Source organism: Pelodiscus sinensis, chromosome 1, assembly GCF_049634645.1.
Source record: "Pelodiscus sinensis isolate JC-2024 chromosome 1, ASM4963464v1, whole genome shotgun sequence".
Taxonomy (NCBI): Eukaryota; Metazoa; Chordata; order Testudines; family Trionychidae; genus Pelodiscus; species Pelodiscus sinensis.
This window is the reverse complement of record NC_134711.1, coordinates 9,272,211-9,287,645: the sequence shown is the minus strand read 5'-3', so window position 1 is coordinate 9,287,645 and position 15,435 is coordinate 9,272,211. Positions and strand designations below refer to the sequence as shown.

The following is a 15,435-nucleotide window of genomic DNA, read 5'->3' as shown; positions in this document are numbered from 1 at the left end:
CATAAAATGAGGAATACAGAGCTTCTGAAAGAGCGCATCTGCTCTTCTGAAAAAAAATTTGGAAGAGCAAACACGTTCCCTGGATGTGGCGGAGTTTTTCCGGGATAATGGAGGTATCCCAGATAAACTCCGTAGTGTGGACATAGCCTGAAAAACAACTTGCTTTCAAAATCAGACCTAAATACACAAAACTGTTATAGCACACTCGTACTGAAAGATTGCTTCCTTTCTCATGTTTACCATATAATTATAAAATAAATCAAGTGGAATATCAATATCGTACTTACGCTTCAGTGTATAGTCTGTAGAGTAGTGTAAACAAGTCATTTTCTGTATGATATTTAGTTTGTACTGACTTCTAGTGCTTTTTATGTATGGAATATATCAAAGTATGTAAATATCTAGATGATCCTGGAAGACCTCTGCATACCCTGAGGGGCACTGCTGTACCCCTGGATGAGACCCACTACCTTAACAGAACAAATCATGTGCGGAGCCCTCAATGAGTGTGTGCTGTTTTGATATGCCACTAATTGTGGTGGGTCCAGGTGTTCCTGTAGGGGATGCCTTTTGGTTGTTAGCATGTTAAATACTACAGTGCCAGGTCTCATCTGAGTAAACACACTGTATGTCTGCGTACGAGAAGCTGATACTGTTTCATGACCTTTTAAAATAATACGAGCCTTGATTTTGATGTGCTGACACTGCCCCCAAGTTTCTAGTAGTGCAGAAGGGAACTTTCTTATGTGATTTGACAAAATGATTCCTTTTCTTGCCAAATTGAGAAATGGATCATGGACAGTATAATTTAAGGAGTTGTTTATCCTTAATATTGGGGAATTTTACCTTAGTTAGTATTTTTTAGGGTGCTACTAATATTGGTTAATATATAGCTCAGTGGCTCTGGCTGTGCCCGTGAGGTCTGCGTTTCTGGCCACCAGTGCTTTACCCTGACACTTAGTGGCTCCTGTAGTATCTGATGGATGCTCCTTGATCGTGGAGGTTGCACTCCTGAGTGCTCTTGAAGACAAGTTTGTCAAGCAAGTTGGTAACTGGGGTGGTTGACCCTCCGCAAGTACAGGCACCAGTTGTGTTTCCCCTTGCAGAGCCTTGGGACTTATCCTCTCCAGGTCTGTCACTTCAAGAGCAGGATGCATCTAGGGGGCATTTCACTGCTTCTTCATCATCCTGAGATGATTCAATGATGGCCTGGCTCTTCCTCCCCTCAGTGCCCAAGGAATTCATGTTCTTCCAGAACCTCTTGCAGCACAAAGTTGTTTTCCTGGACAGGCAGATGGAGTTCCTGCAGCAGAGTACCCATAAGAACATAAGAACGGCCATACTGGGACAGACCAAAGGTCCATCTAACCCAGTATCCTATATGCTGACAGTGACCAATACCAAATGCCCCAGAAAAAGGGAACACAACAGGTAATCCTCATGTGATCCCACCGCTGTCACACATTTCCAGAAAAACAGAGGCTAGGGACACCTTTCTGGCTAATAGCTGTTGATGGCCTAACCTCCATGAATGTATCTAGCTCTTTTTTGAACCCTGTTAAAGTCCTAGCCTTCACCACATCCTCTGTCAAGCAGTTTCACAGGTTGACTGCACTGAGTGAAGAAAAGCTTCCTTTTGTTTGTTTTAAATCTGCTGCCTATTAATTTCATTTGGTGACCCTAGTTCTTATATTGTGGGAATAAGTAAATAACTTTTCCTTATTCACTTTTTCCATACCAGTTATGATTTTATCAACCTCTATCATATCTCCCTTAGTCTCCTCTTTTCTAAGCTGAAAAGTCCAAGTCTTTTTAGTTTTTCTTCATATGGGACCCATTCCAAACCCCTAATTATTTTTGTTGCCCTTTTCGGAACCTTTTCCAGTGCCAATATATCTTTTTTGAGAGATGAAGTGACCACATCTGACTGCAGTATTCAAGATATGTGCATACCATGATTTTATATAAAGGAAATAAGATATTTTCTGTCTTACTCTCTATCCCTTTTTTACCTGTAAACTGCTGGACATCCTGGAGCTATCTGCTCCTGGAAGAGTGGCGTTTCCCATTAACGATGTGCTCCCGGAGCTCACAGAGGTTCTTCAGAGCGGGCCGGCTTCAGTGCTGCCTACTGCAAAGCATTTAGATAAATGCTACTTTGTCCTGATGCAGGGATTCGAGGGGTTTTATGCCAAATGGGCCCCTAATTCCCTGGTTGTAAATGCCATGAACAAAAGAGCTCAGCAGGGCAGATATAAGTCCCCTCCCAAGGACAAGGTTTTTGAATGGAAGGACTTAATGGATAGAAAGATGTATACCTCCTCTTCACTACAAATGCAGATTGTGAAGCTTTGTTGTCCAAGTATGGCTTTGTACATGGGACAACTATGTCAACATTTACAGACCAACTGCCTGAAACCTCCAGGCTACGTCTACACAGACCCCTTCTTCGGAAGGGGCATGCTAATTTTGAAAGTGGGAATAGGGAAATCCGCGGGGGATTTAAATATCCCCCGCGGGATTTAAATAAACATGTCCGCCGCTTTTTTTGCGGCTTGGGGAAAAGCCGGAAAAAAGCGTCTAGACTGGCCCGATCCTCCGGAATAAAGCCCTATTCCGGAGGATCTCTTATTCCTACTTCAAAGGAATAAGAGCCGATCCTCCGGAATAGGGCTTTATTCCGGAGGATCGGGCCAGTCTAGACGCTTTTTTCCAGCTTTTCCCCAAGCCGCAAAAAAAGCGGCGGACATGTTTATTTAAATCCCGCGGGGGATATTTAAATCCCCCGCGGATTTCCCTATTCCCACTTTCAAAATTAGCATGCCCCTTCCGAAGAAGGGGCCAGTGTAGACGTAGCCCCAGGGAAGAATTTGGGGCATTTATGGCCAAGGGCTGCTTAGTGGCCTAGACCAGTGTTTCTCAACCAGTGCTGTGGTCATTATGAATAAGACCGACTAAAACCAGGAGGCAACCAGACAACTCACCAACACCACATTTTACAAACCTCTCTCCTCTGATCCCACCTCGGAATACCAAAAGAAACTAAACTGTCTCCTTAAAAGCCTCCCTACAGCTATTCAGGAACAAATCCACACAGAAACACCTTCTGAACCCGACCAGGATTGTTCTATCTGCTTCCCAAGATCCATAAACCTGGACACCCCGGACGTCCCATCATCTCTGGTATTGGCACACTCACTACTGGTCTATCCAGCTAAGTAGACTCTCTTCTCAAACCCTACGCAACCACCACCACCAGCTATCTCCGAGACACTACTGACTTCGTAAGGAAACTACAAAACATCGATAACCTCCCCAATAACACCATCCTTGCCCTCATGGATGTAGAAGCACTATACACCAACATCCCACATGAAGACGGATTACAAGCAATTAGAAACACTATCCCAGAGGAAACCACTGCCAACCTGATAGCAGACCTATGTAACTTTATTCTCACCCACAATTATTTCCAGTTTGAGAACAACTTATACCTCCAGATCAGCGGCACAGCCATGGGTACACGCATGGCCCCACAGTATGCCAATATCTTTATGGCTGACCTAGAACAATGTTTCCTCAACTCCCGTCCCCTTTTACCCCTTCTCTATTTACGCTACATCAATGATATCTTTATGATCTGGACGCATGGCCAAGAAACACTGGAGACATTCCACAGAGATTTCAACAACCTTCACCCCACCATTAACCTCAGCCTGGACCATTCTATGCGAGAGATCCATTTCCTAGACACCACAGTACAAATCAACAATGGAAAATTAGACACCACCCTCTACAGAAAACCCACTGACTCATACAGTTACCTACATGCTTCCAGCTCCCATCCAGCACACACCATACGATCCATCATCTATAGCCAAGCCCTTCGCTACAACCGCATCTGCTCTAATCCCACTGACAGAGACCAGAAGCTTCAGGATCTCTACCAAGCATTTATAAATCTCAACTACCCACCCAGAGAAATAAAAAAGCAAATTGAAAGAGCCAGACGAATACCTAGAAACCATCTACTTCAAGACAGACCCAAGAAAACCAACAATAGAACACCACTTGTCATCACCTAAATCCCCCAACTTAAACCTGTCCAACACATTATCAATAAACTACAGCCTATACTGGAACAGGATACTAAACTCCAAGAGGCTCTGGGAGACAGACCCATAGTCTCCTATAGACAACCACCTAACCTCAAGATGATTCTTACCAACCACCACAGGACATACCACACTAATACCAACCCTGGTACCTTCCCTTGCAACAAACCCCGTTGCCAGCTTTGTCCACATATTCACTCTGCTGATACCATTATTGGACCTAACCAAGTGAGTTATAAGATCAAGAATACATATTCCTGCGCATCGAGAAATATAATTTATGCTATCATGTGCCGGAAGTGTCTGTATGCTTTGTACATTGGACAAACGTCTCAGACACTTCGCCAAAGGATCAATGCCCACAAAACAGATATCAGACAGGATCACAAAGAAAAACCAGTTTCTTGCCATTTCAACCGGAAAGGACACTGTCTCAACGACTTAACTACCTGCATCCTGCTTCAAAAGCATTTTAAATCTGCACTTGAAAGGGAATCCTCTGAACTATCATTCATGCTAAAATTCGACACTCTATGTGTCGGTCTCAACAAAGGGGCCAATTATCTTACCCATTACAAAGCTAGCTTCCCCAATTATCACCTCTAATACCATTAGCTCACAGACACTTACCTCCCCCGCCCCCTCTGCATTCCCCTTCTGTTCTGAAATGTGATTTGTCCTTTTCATATGTGTTCATTTTTTTAACTGTATCCTTTGGTATATATGGTTGTGACTATTTTCTTCCACCAATTGATCTGAGGAAGTGGGTCTGGCCCACGAAAGCTCATCATCTAATAAACCATCTTGTTAGTGCTACATAGTCCTGTATTTTGTTTCTCAACCAGTGGTACGAGTAGCCTTAGGGGTACTTAAGAGAAGTCTGGGGGGGGAGGGGGAGAACGTCAACACAACTGAAATATGGAGAAAACTGAATTTTTGTTTCAAGTTTTACAGTGCTTTATTATTTTTGCACTTTTAACACCCAAAAATTTCATCACCCGCCCGGCTACGATTAAATTGTTTAAACAAATGTGTTGCAATGGTAGAAAAAAATTGTGCGTCTGAAAACTGTAGGTCCTGGGGGTACTTATAATTTTTAAAGGGGTACTTAATAAAAAAAGATTGTGAAACACTGGCCTAGACATCTCTACAGTCTGTACTAGGCACTGCAGACACAATGTGACTTCCGCAGTGACCAAGAGAAGGCCCTCCCATCTGGAAAATTCAGACATTGCTCCAACCTTCTGCATAACACAGACCATAAAATTACGTCTTCTGATCCTTATACCTCATCCAACAGCTTGTGTTTGCACGACGGCATCTCGTTTCAAGAGACATCCAATTTCCTTTTACACTCTCCAAGTGATGGATAATGGACCATGTGCATTGATAGTCTGTCCCAGAGATGAATTACCCTCACCGTTAAAAGAATTAATGTATAGTTGGTTTTGGACTTTGATAGCAGGCAACTCTCCTCATCTGACACAAAAAAAGGGGAATAAGCCAGTACTTGAAAAACAGCAGAAAAAAAGTTAAACTATTGCACTCATATTTTAATTTAAAATTTAGGAGCATGAAAAAAGTTGTATAATTAGATCAGATATCTCTGTCTTGGTGCTTAGGGAATTAAGCAGCTTACACTGAATTTTAAACATATGATTGAATAAGGCTGATGGAATTATTATGAGCTATCTGGTACAATGTGTGTAAGATCTGTACCTTGTATAAGCTTTATGGTTCTGATGGCGTTCCCAGTGAAACTAATTTTTATCATTGACTTCAATGGGAACAAGTGCAGGCTAGATCCTCAGCTGATGTAAATCAGTGTGACCTGACTTCACCGAAGCTATTCCAGTTTACACCAGTGATTTATATTTTCATAGCATATCTATTTATGACATCATGGGTCAAAATCTGAATCCATCCTGACTGGCATTGGAAAGCACAGTGAAAGAGAAATACACATGGATTCAAGAAAGTAGTCCAGAATAAGGACATTTCTAGCTATGCTGAAACCAGTGGAAGGTGAATTGAATGAGATCAGGATTTGGGCCTGGACCCTATTGAAATTATGGGAGTTAGACATCTAAATACCTAGGGTCTTGTCTCTTTTACCTTGAGTGACTTGCCACCTCAGATAGAATTCAGACCATTTTTAAACCCCAGTTCCCTTCCCCTAAGAAGTTAAGTCCTATGATTTTCCATAGTGTTGGACTGTGTGAGAGATTAAGAGATAGTGTCATTGGAAGGGAACACTGTTCACATGCTAATGGAGTCCTGCTGCAAGGTAAGTGCCAAGCCAAGGGACTTATAGGAAATAAACATAGAGGCAAAGGGAAAGCTTCCCCCCAAAGGGAAATGATTATTCCGTCAAAACATTATTTTCTAATGTGAGTTTAGATTACTAAGAGATACTAAGAGTCACGTTGGAGACAAGCCAATTCAGAGAAAAACGCTGGTATTGTTAGTGCCTGTACAGAACTGGAATTGATTGGGTGCCCAGGGTAAAAACCTAGACGGTACTGAGCAGTGCAACCTTGTTCTGTCTGGAGAGAGAAGTTGTGCACATAATCTAATCCTCCCCTGACTGCACTTACAACAAATATCTCTTTAATAAGTGGCAAAAGCATTGGTGTCTAAGCCAATCAGTCAAACCACAACAGATGCCTGATTTTCTTTCTTTCTTTCTTTCTTTCTTTCTTTCTTTCTTTCTTTCTTTCTTTCTTTCTTTCTTTCTTTCTTTCTTTCTTTCTTTCTTTCTTTCTTTCTTTCTTTCTTTCTTTCTTTCTTTCTTTCTCTTTTGATTTACGTACGAAGCTTTTAACAGGTTTACAGAGCCACATACACATCAGAGACAAAACAATAATCAGTACAATGCGCTTTTGGACCAAAAAACATTATACCATAACATAATTGTCAGAGCTCTCTATGTAACTGTGTTACCACACTACAGTGGATAACAACTGGACGTGTTGTGTCTGGTGATCAAATACCTGATTTCTATTTCCATCTTTGCCACTGACAAGGTTGTGCAATCTGGGCAAGTTGCTTAGGAGCAAATTTTCAAAATAGCTGTTTCTGTTTAGACACCGAAAAGAATGGACAAATTTTCATGAGGTCGACGCATTGGGAGCTGGGTACTTTTGAAGATGTGGCCCATAAAGTCTCTGTTTCCATTTGCAAAATGGAGATAATGCAGCTGGGTATTGTGATGTTCAGTTGAAGTTTAGGTGCTGAGCTTTATTATATATTGTGGCAGACGCAGGGCAGCTGGCTACAGTAGCTTGGTGGAGGGCAAATATACAGGAAACCGGTTTTCTTAGTATAGTTTTGTATTTCCTGAGTGAACTGGCCAGGCAGTGCTGCCATGTAGTCAAGGCAGGCAGGCATCTTGGGCCAATTAAGTGCTTGCCTGAAGCAGCAGGCAGGAGAAGCCAGTTAAGGCCTGCTGGGGCCAGTTTAAAAGGCTTCTTCGTTGGAAGGGCAGGGGAGAAGGCCAAGAGCTGAGTGGGAAGAGGTGCACTGAGAGCGCTAGGGGCTGGGAGTGTGGAAGCGGGCAGTGGAGGAGCAGGAAAGATTGCTCAGATAAAAGGGGGAAGGTACTAGGAGGGATCATTTGGGGAAATGGCCCAGGGAAAGGCTGAAAAACCAGGAGTGGAGGAAATGCTACCAGTTGCCACTACCTTAGAGTCCCTGGCCTGGAACCCAGAGTAATGGGCGGGCCTGTTCCTCCCTCCTCCCCCAACGCTTCCCATGCCACTATAGAATCTGCCCCTGAGAAGGGGGACCAGGCTTACAAAGGGGTTTCACTCCATATGGTGAGAATGGCCCAGAAGGCTGTGACCCTTGTCTCCAGTAAAGGGGCAGAGACTGTGTGGAGGGTCACTGCAAGCCTCTGAGGCAAACACTAACCACCAGGAAGCACAGGACCCTTGGGACATGGCCAGAGATTTGCCACAATATGGATTAAATTAGCCATTTAAATAATGAGCTGTACCTCCCCTCACAACTGCTGAACAACAGAGATATGTTATTCACCTGCTCCATGGGCCTTGTGAACCATGGAGGAGAATGGAAGCAGGCCTGGGACCTGTATGACCGAGCTGTTCTTGATCTACGTTGAATTCTTTGCTATGTGGAATTCATGGATGGAGTAGTGTCTAGCTATGCCAAGAGAAGCAGGCTCTGGGTCCAAATGTAAACCAGCAATGTCAAGAGAGCTCCTGGGGGCACAATCAGACAAGAGATGAAATCTGAGGAGCAGACAGCTCCTCACGAAGCAAATGAGAGTGAAGTGCATGCAGAGGCGAAGACAATGGACTTCAGAAAAGGGCAGCACATGGTTGTTTCGCTTCCCTGTTACATTCGTCCGGCTTAGTTTTCAATATGTCAAACCATTTGCCTGCCACCACTTCCCTGGGGACACAGTTCTGCAATTCAGTCGCCCTCTGCATTAGGAAAGAAAGGAGGGCAGACCCAGACGGACCAAGCTCTAGCAGGCAATTGTTTATTCCCAGCCTGTGGAGGATTGAATAGGCCTGTTAATGAGAAGGGGATACGGGTGTCTTAGACACAGCCTGAGCAGGGTCCCAGTTCAACAATTCAGTAAGAGCTTAAGTGCTTTGCTGAATTGGAGCCTAGATGCCAAGGGTCAGGGAGCATCATTGGGTCATCCTGCTGCAGTTGTCCCAATTGGCTTTTCTCTGCCAATAGCCTTGCCTATCGTCTTTCAGGAAAGTCTGCCATTGCTCAGAACCATCAGTGAAGTTGTGCCAGAGGTCTCAATGATGGGAGTATCCGTGTGGACAAGCCACCAGTGTTCACACTGAAGATGAGGGAGCTTTCCTGGAGGAGACTAAGGATATGTCTACACTACCACCCTAGTTCGAACTAGGGTGGTAGTGTAGACATACCCTAATATAGTAGACACAGCGATGCAGGCCAACAAAGGTGGGAGGAATTACAAGCCCATCCAGCTCCTATAGCTGTGAGGTGCACAATTCAATGCCTATCTCAGTTCTGCAGTGGGTGATGGGAGGGAACAGTGCCGGGAGTTCGTTGGCTGAGAACATACGGAATTGTCCTTTTTTTAGGTAGGGGAGCAGTTTGGGCCTGCGGGTAAGAGATTAGATTTGGATTCAGGAGATGGGCGTGCTAGTCTTTGCTCTGCCACTAGCTGGCTGAGTGACTGTGAGCAAATGTGTGCCTCAGTTTCCCATCTGTAAAACACAGAGTGATTCCTCTCTTCCTTTGTCAAGTGCTTTGAGATCTGTAAGTGAAAAGCATGGTGCAAGGAGTTATTTAGAGTATCTCCAAGTTGATTTCTGTTAATGAGCAGTCTTGTGAAATCTATAAAAGTCTAATAACTTACTAGTCTTGTTTCCACTAGTAAGTAAACCAGCCAGCTTACTTTCAAATTGTGCCTGCTTTACGCTGTCATCTGCAGCATGACATGAAATTCATGAGTGAAAATTGTCCAACTTGGTTTCCAAAAATGTCCACAAACCCCGATGACAGGAAATGATGCAGGAGATAATCTCTACTGCATGCTACTATGATATAATCTATTTTGCAATAACATCTGGAGGTGTGGTGTGTGTGTGCGGGAGGGAGATATGCTTACAGTCATTTGCAAATCTCTGAAGGATCAAGAGTAGGTGTTTGTGTAGGGTGTTCACACACTTTCGAGAATTCTACATGTAATTGCGGTAGAATGTTAACATGCATATCGTCTGTTATAGTTGGCTAAAGTGGTTAGTTAAAACTATTGTTTTATTTTAAATCCATAGACAACTGCTTCAGCTACTAGCTGTTCAGTAGGACTTATGCACTCCAAAACAATGGGGCAAGTCCCTTTTTAACCACAGAAAGTGCTGGAATAAGTAGATTGGCACATTCATTTTTGTCATACAAAACAAACACATGTTGGGTCTAGGGATGTTAAGCCGTAAGCATCACCTTTACTGAGTGATGCTTACCAGCTACAGTTAACCAACATGAGTAGAGAAGCCCACCACGCTGAGGGTGGAGGGGCACTAACGCCTGGCCGGAGCAGCCCACACCCGTGGGGTAGGGGAGGGCCTGCTACCCCCACCCCCATTTAAGCGGTTAACTGGTTTAGTATAATGTTTAACTGGTTAACCGATTAAATGGGATTTTACATCCCTAGTTGGGCCTTGGGCACACCTCATGCCAACACTTTACTTAAAATGCTCTTCATTGTGTGACAGACAGGTGAGTGGTACAGCACTGGGGGGCAAAGGGGACAGTTGCCTCAGGGCCCGATAATTCCTAGGGCCCAGGGCTCCCGGTCAACGCTGGCAGCAGTAGCGGCTGAAGCCCCGGTCTCTTTTCAATCACCTCCATGCAGCACTAAGGGCTGGAGAGCTAGCACCACACTCAGGGCTGACGGTGGGCTGGCGTGGTGCACTTCGGGAGGTGCTGAGAGGTGGTTGCCCTGGCCCCACCCCTTCCACCCAAGGCCCTACCCCTTGGAGTGCAGAGCTGCCCATCCCCCCACCTTGCGTGGGGGCCTGGGAAGTCTGTTGGCACCTCTGTACAGCAGTAAGGGCTCCAGGAAACAAGGTGGTGAGAGCTTGGGCCTTAAGTATGTTCTTCACATGAAGCACATGCGTTGTCCCATGGACTTGGATGCTTAAAATGACATGTGCTCAAGGGCTTTTCTAGCTCTGGCAGAGTTCTCAGCACTTTGCAGGATCTAGTCCCAGTATACTCTTTCATCATGGTTAATTGGGCCCATATCTCCTTCAGTGGAGAAGGGAACAGGAAGTCTTGTCTTGAGTACCTTTGAGGTAATAGATCATCTCAAATCAGGACACAAAAGGAGACTTATCGGAAAGGTTTTTACTGTCAGGGGAGATCTCTTTAGGCTTGATAAGAGCATTGCGGCTGTGAAATGAGGGTAAATTAGTGACATCCCAGGCATTGGCAATAACTGCTTTATATTTAAAGCACTACTTAGTTCAGAGATGGGCAGCCTGTAGCCAGAGAGCTGAATGTGGCTCGCTGGAGTTCTGTGCATGGCCCACAAGACATTTTGTTTATTGTTGCCCACACATGCACAGGGTTGCCAGATTCTGCTGGTTTTCGTATGCATAGGGGATGGTTTTTTCCTACCAGTATTACCTACCATTATTCCTACTAGTATTAAAGCCAGGGCACGTGAATTGAGGTGCGTGCTGATTGCACACAACACAGAGTGAGAGAGCCGTGCGCTCCCTCTGCATCCAATCAAAATGCTGATACAGTTTAGTCCACACACCCCACAAATTCTAGGCACGCAAGTGCAGTTAGCAAAACTACCCTATCTGGGGAGACTGTCTTGGTTGTAACAATTTTGCGACCTACTGAAATGATGGAGGACCACTTATACGGCCCAGTTGCTATCTTAGACACCCCCCACTGACTTAGACGGTAATCTCTATGGGCCTCTGTCATTACAGTGCCTAGCACAATGGGGCCCCTGAGTCAAAAGGTGCCTCCAGATGCTATTCCAGTGCACATTTCATGATAGTGACTCTGGGGTTATGCCAGTAAAGCTTTCTGTGTTTACTTTTGTCTTTCATTAGGTTCTTAGCATGGTAATCAACGCAGCTTACAAGCCAGGGAGCGTTCTCCGAGAACTGCAGCTAGTAGAAGACCCACAGTGGAATTTTCAGGAGGAAACACTCAAGGCAAAGTCAGTATTTCCTTGTGTTACCTGCTCATTCATTTACTTTCCATTTTAAATAAGCGGGGCTGGTTGGGATGTGGGGGGTGGTGGGAACAGACATTTTCATGACATTTTTCATTTAGAGATCTCCCTCCAATCTTTTTTAAAAATTCTCATTAGTTCTGTAGCTGTTTAAACATTGAAACAACATTTTCTTGAACATTTTGTTTCAGGCTGGTTTTGTTGGGAGCTGGGCAGATTTTGATAAAGTCATAATTTCCAATTTTGATACTTTTCAACCAGTTCTTTCTTAGACACACTTGTCAGGGATGGTCTAGGTCAGGGGTGGGCAAAAGGGCCTTCACGGGCCACATCTGGTCCGTCAAGCAGAATGATCTGACCCACGGAGGCTCTGCCACTTCTCCACCTCCAGGACTATTAGGCTCTGGGGGGTGAAGGGAAATGCATTTTCTCTGCACTGCCAGGAGTGCTAGAAGCGCCGAGTGCTCCTGGCAGGATGGTAGGAGGCTTCACGTGCTCCCCCGCCTCCAAGCCCTGATTGGCCTGGGGGCAGAAAGGGAAGTGTGCACACTCTCCTGCCACTGCCAGGTGTATGGGCACCTAGGGGATATCTTGGGGGGGGGACTTCACGTGCTCCCCACCTCCAGACCAATCATGGTTTGTAGGTAGGGAAATATGCTGGTCCCTCCCCTTCCGGAATGGCCCCGGGGCCACTTCAAAAATTTCTGAAGTGGCCCCCCCCCGGCAAAAAATTATTGCCCACCCCTGGTCTAGATAATACCTAGTCCTGCCATGAGGGCAGGAGACTGACTTGATGAGCTGTCAAGGTCCCTTCCAGTTCTGTGTTTCTACAATTCTAAATTCTGATTGGAAATCAGACACATTTTTAACAGCTAGTGTGATAAGCCATTGGAGTAAACTACAAAGAGAAATGATGGGTTCTCCATTTCTCTAAGTCTCTAAACTAGGTATGTTTCTGGAAAATGATCTTTATCCAAACATATGTTCCAGGGCTCAATAATAACTAGGTGAAATTCCAAGGCCCGTGTTTTACAAGAGCTCAGACTAGATGATGTAATCATCTCTCTTCACTTTATAATCTTTGCATTTATTCCTGCTTTCTGTAATGGAATCACAGAATAACAGAACTGGAAGGGACCTTGAGAGGTTATCAAGTCCAGTCCCTTGAACTCATGACAGTACCAAACACCATCTAGATGGCAGTGATGTCTAGTATGCCCATCATATACAGACCATACAGAATGTTATGGTACAGATCCCATAAAAACAACTGTTAGATTAAAACCCCAAGTGCTTGCAAACTAAGGACTAGTCTACTCTACTGCATTAGATCAGAACAGCTTCCCTGACACAGTTGCACTGCTGTTGCTGGTCTGGTGAAGACACTGTATGACAGGAGAGTGCTCTTCCATCAGCATAATTACCCCTCCTGAACAAGAGCTGGAAGCTACATGGGTGAGAGAGCTATGTCAGTAGAAGAGCATCTGGAGAGCGCGTTAAGTTAATATAGCTTGCGCCACTCAGGGGGGTAGATTTTTCACTCTCCTGCACGACATAAGTTCCATCAAATTAAGCAGTCATGTAGACAAGCCCTAAGACTGCTTGGATTTTGGTGTTGTATTTTGCGTTTGCTTGGGCTTCTGCCATTCGAAACCTGGCCTTGTTTCTGTGGAATCTGGCTGAAGAGAATCAAAACCAGTCTCACGAAATCCAACGCCACAGAATCCTGAAGGCGACGCTCTGCGTGAGGTATGACAGCCAGGGCCACTTGTGAATCTTAAAGAGCCCCTCACAGCGAGAATATGTGCCTTTCAACCACGTTTGAAGTACACTGGGCTACAGTGGCATTTTCTAGCAGGCTGCTAATGATGACAGCTCTGCAGCCAGCTGGAATATTCCCGCTCTAGCGTGACACGTCCCGTCACCACCTTCCTTCTGATCTTAAGTGACAAGTCCTTAGATCTTGGCGGTGTTGCTATTTGTCTTAGGGGAAAGGGAGGGGGAGGGAAGGATGTGCCTTGCCACCAGCCTGAAAGCTGAAAGGCTGGCCGCCAGGAATACATTAGCTCAATGGCAAGGCAACCTGCGTTCAGTTTACTCTGCTGTCAGCAGCCACCATCACAGAATGAGTTACAGGAGCCTTGCAAAGAAACGGAGAATGTAGTGTCCTAGAGGAGGCATGCACACAGTGAGATCACAACCTCTCCCTCTCATCAGTATTCCCCCACAACAGCGTGACAAGCTAGAAATGTCGGGCCTGATCCCCTGAACCGTCCATGCTCAGAGTCCCTGCTGGGGTCACCAGGAGCGCTCAGTCACCCTCATAATCAGGGACACTTATTTCAGTGCCTCAGTCTAGATTGATGTGCTTGGCTTTCGGCCCCCAGACCTGGAAGATGGAACTTGCCCAGCGCCCGAAGTTTCTACTGCTGTAAAATAGGGCTAATCATGCTTATCTGCCATCAGACCGTGCTTTGAGATCTGGGGGTGAGAAACGCACAGGTAGGTTCATGGCAGTCAGGTCTAGGGCTTATTTAAACTAGGAACTCAGGAGTGTGGATGCTGGTGAATCAACCCCAGAGGAAAGATGTGCCGTGCATAGCTCTAGCAGCCCATCGCAGCTGTAGCAGGCTGTTAATCTGTCCCCAGTTGGTATCTGTGGCTCATTTATGCCACACCACTAGGCTGTGTTGAGTTCCAACGAGAAAGCTTGGTTAACAATCGGCCGTGCATGTTCCACACTTACTCCCAGTCTCTCAATACAAAGAGCTCCACTGTGGAGTCACGGGGGGAAAGTGAGAAAAGGGAAATACTTTTTCTGCGCTGTACAGGCTCTTTTCACATGCACTGAAGTTCAAAGACAGCAGCGTAAGGCTGAAACGTTACTATGTGTGGGACTGCAGCATTGCAAGCATCCCAAAAATCCAGTCCCCGCGAGACTATATTCTTGCCAGGTGGGAAGAGCAGGGCCAGGAGATGAAGCTGGGATCCTCCTGGCACTTGAATCCTGCTGCACTCGACTTTCCTCTCTCTCAACTACTTCTCTTCAGCCACTTTGATTCCCTGGCTCCTCGCTTGTGGTGTCACTGTGAAAGTTGTTAAGTTCATACAAAGTATCAGAGGGGTAACTGTGTTATTCTGAATCAGCAAAAACAACGAGAAGTCCTGTGGCACTTTATAGACTAACAGATATATAGGAGCATAAGCTTTTGTGGGCAAAGACCCACTTCGTCAGATGCATGTCGAAGTGGGTCTTTGCCCTCAAAAGCTTATGCTCCTATAAATCTGTTTATATGGTGCCACAGGACTTCTTGTTGTTTTTGCAAGTTCTTACAAAGGTCATTGAACCTAAGCCTGAGTCAGCTCAGTACCTTGGAGCTTTGTAGTAGCCAGTTGAATATCAGGAAGAACTTTTGAGTTACCTGAGCAGAGAAGAATAATGATCTTGTGTTTATGAGGCTTGGCAGAGATGCAGAGAAGCTGAGTTCAGTTCTGCCTCTGCTATAGACTTCCTCAGGTGACCTTAGTCTAGCCACTTAGGGTACATCTAAACTACATGGCTCCGTCGACGAAGCCATGTAGATTTGTTGTTTTGGAAAAGTCAAA

At 45.2% G+C, this 15,435-nt stretch overlaps 1 protein-coding gene across 8 annotated transcripts in view; it reads left to right on the top strand.

Annotated features, from left to right (window-relative positions):
* The window catches only part of SFMBT2 (Scm like with four mbt domains 2), a 209,178-nt gene that overhangs the window by 169,440 nt on the left and 24,303 nt on the right, over positions 1-15,435 (top strand). For all 8 annotated transcript variants that reach the window (XR_012903105.1, XM_075925993.1, XM_075925992.1 and 5 more), the window contains one exon: positions 11,705-11,814. Coding sequence is in view for 7 of the 8 variants with exons in the window: in XM_075925993.1 (XP_075782108.1) it covers positions 11,705-11,814 (110 nt within the window). In the remaining variant the exon portion in view is untranslated. The remainder of the gene's footprint in view (positions 1-11,704; positions 11,815-15,435) is intronic.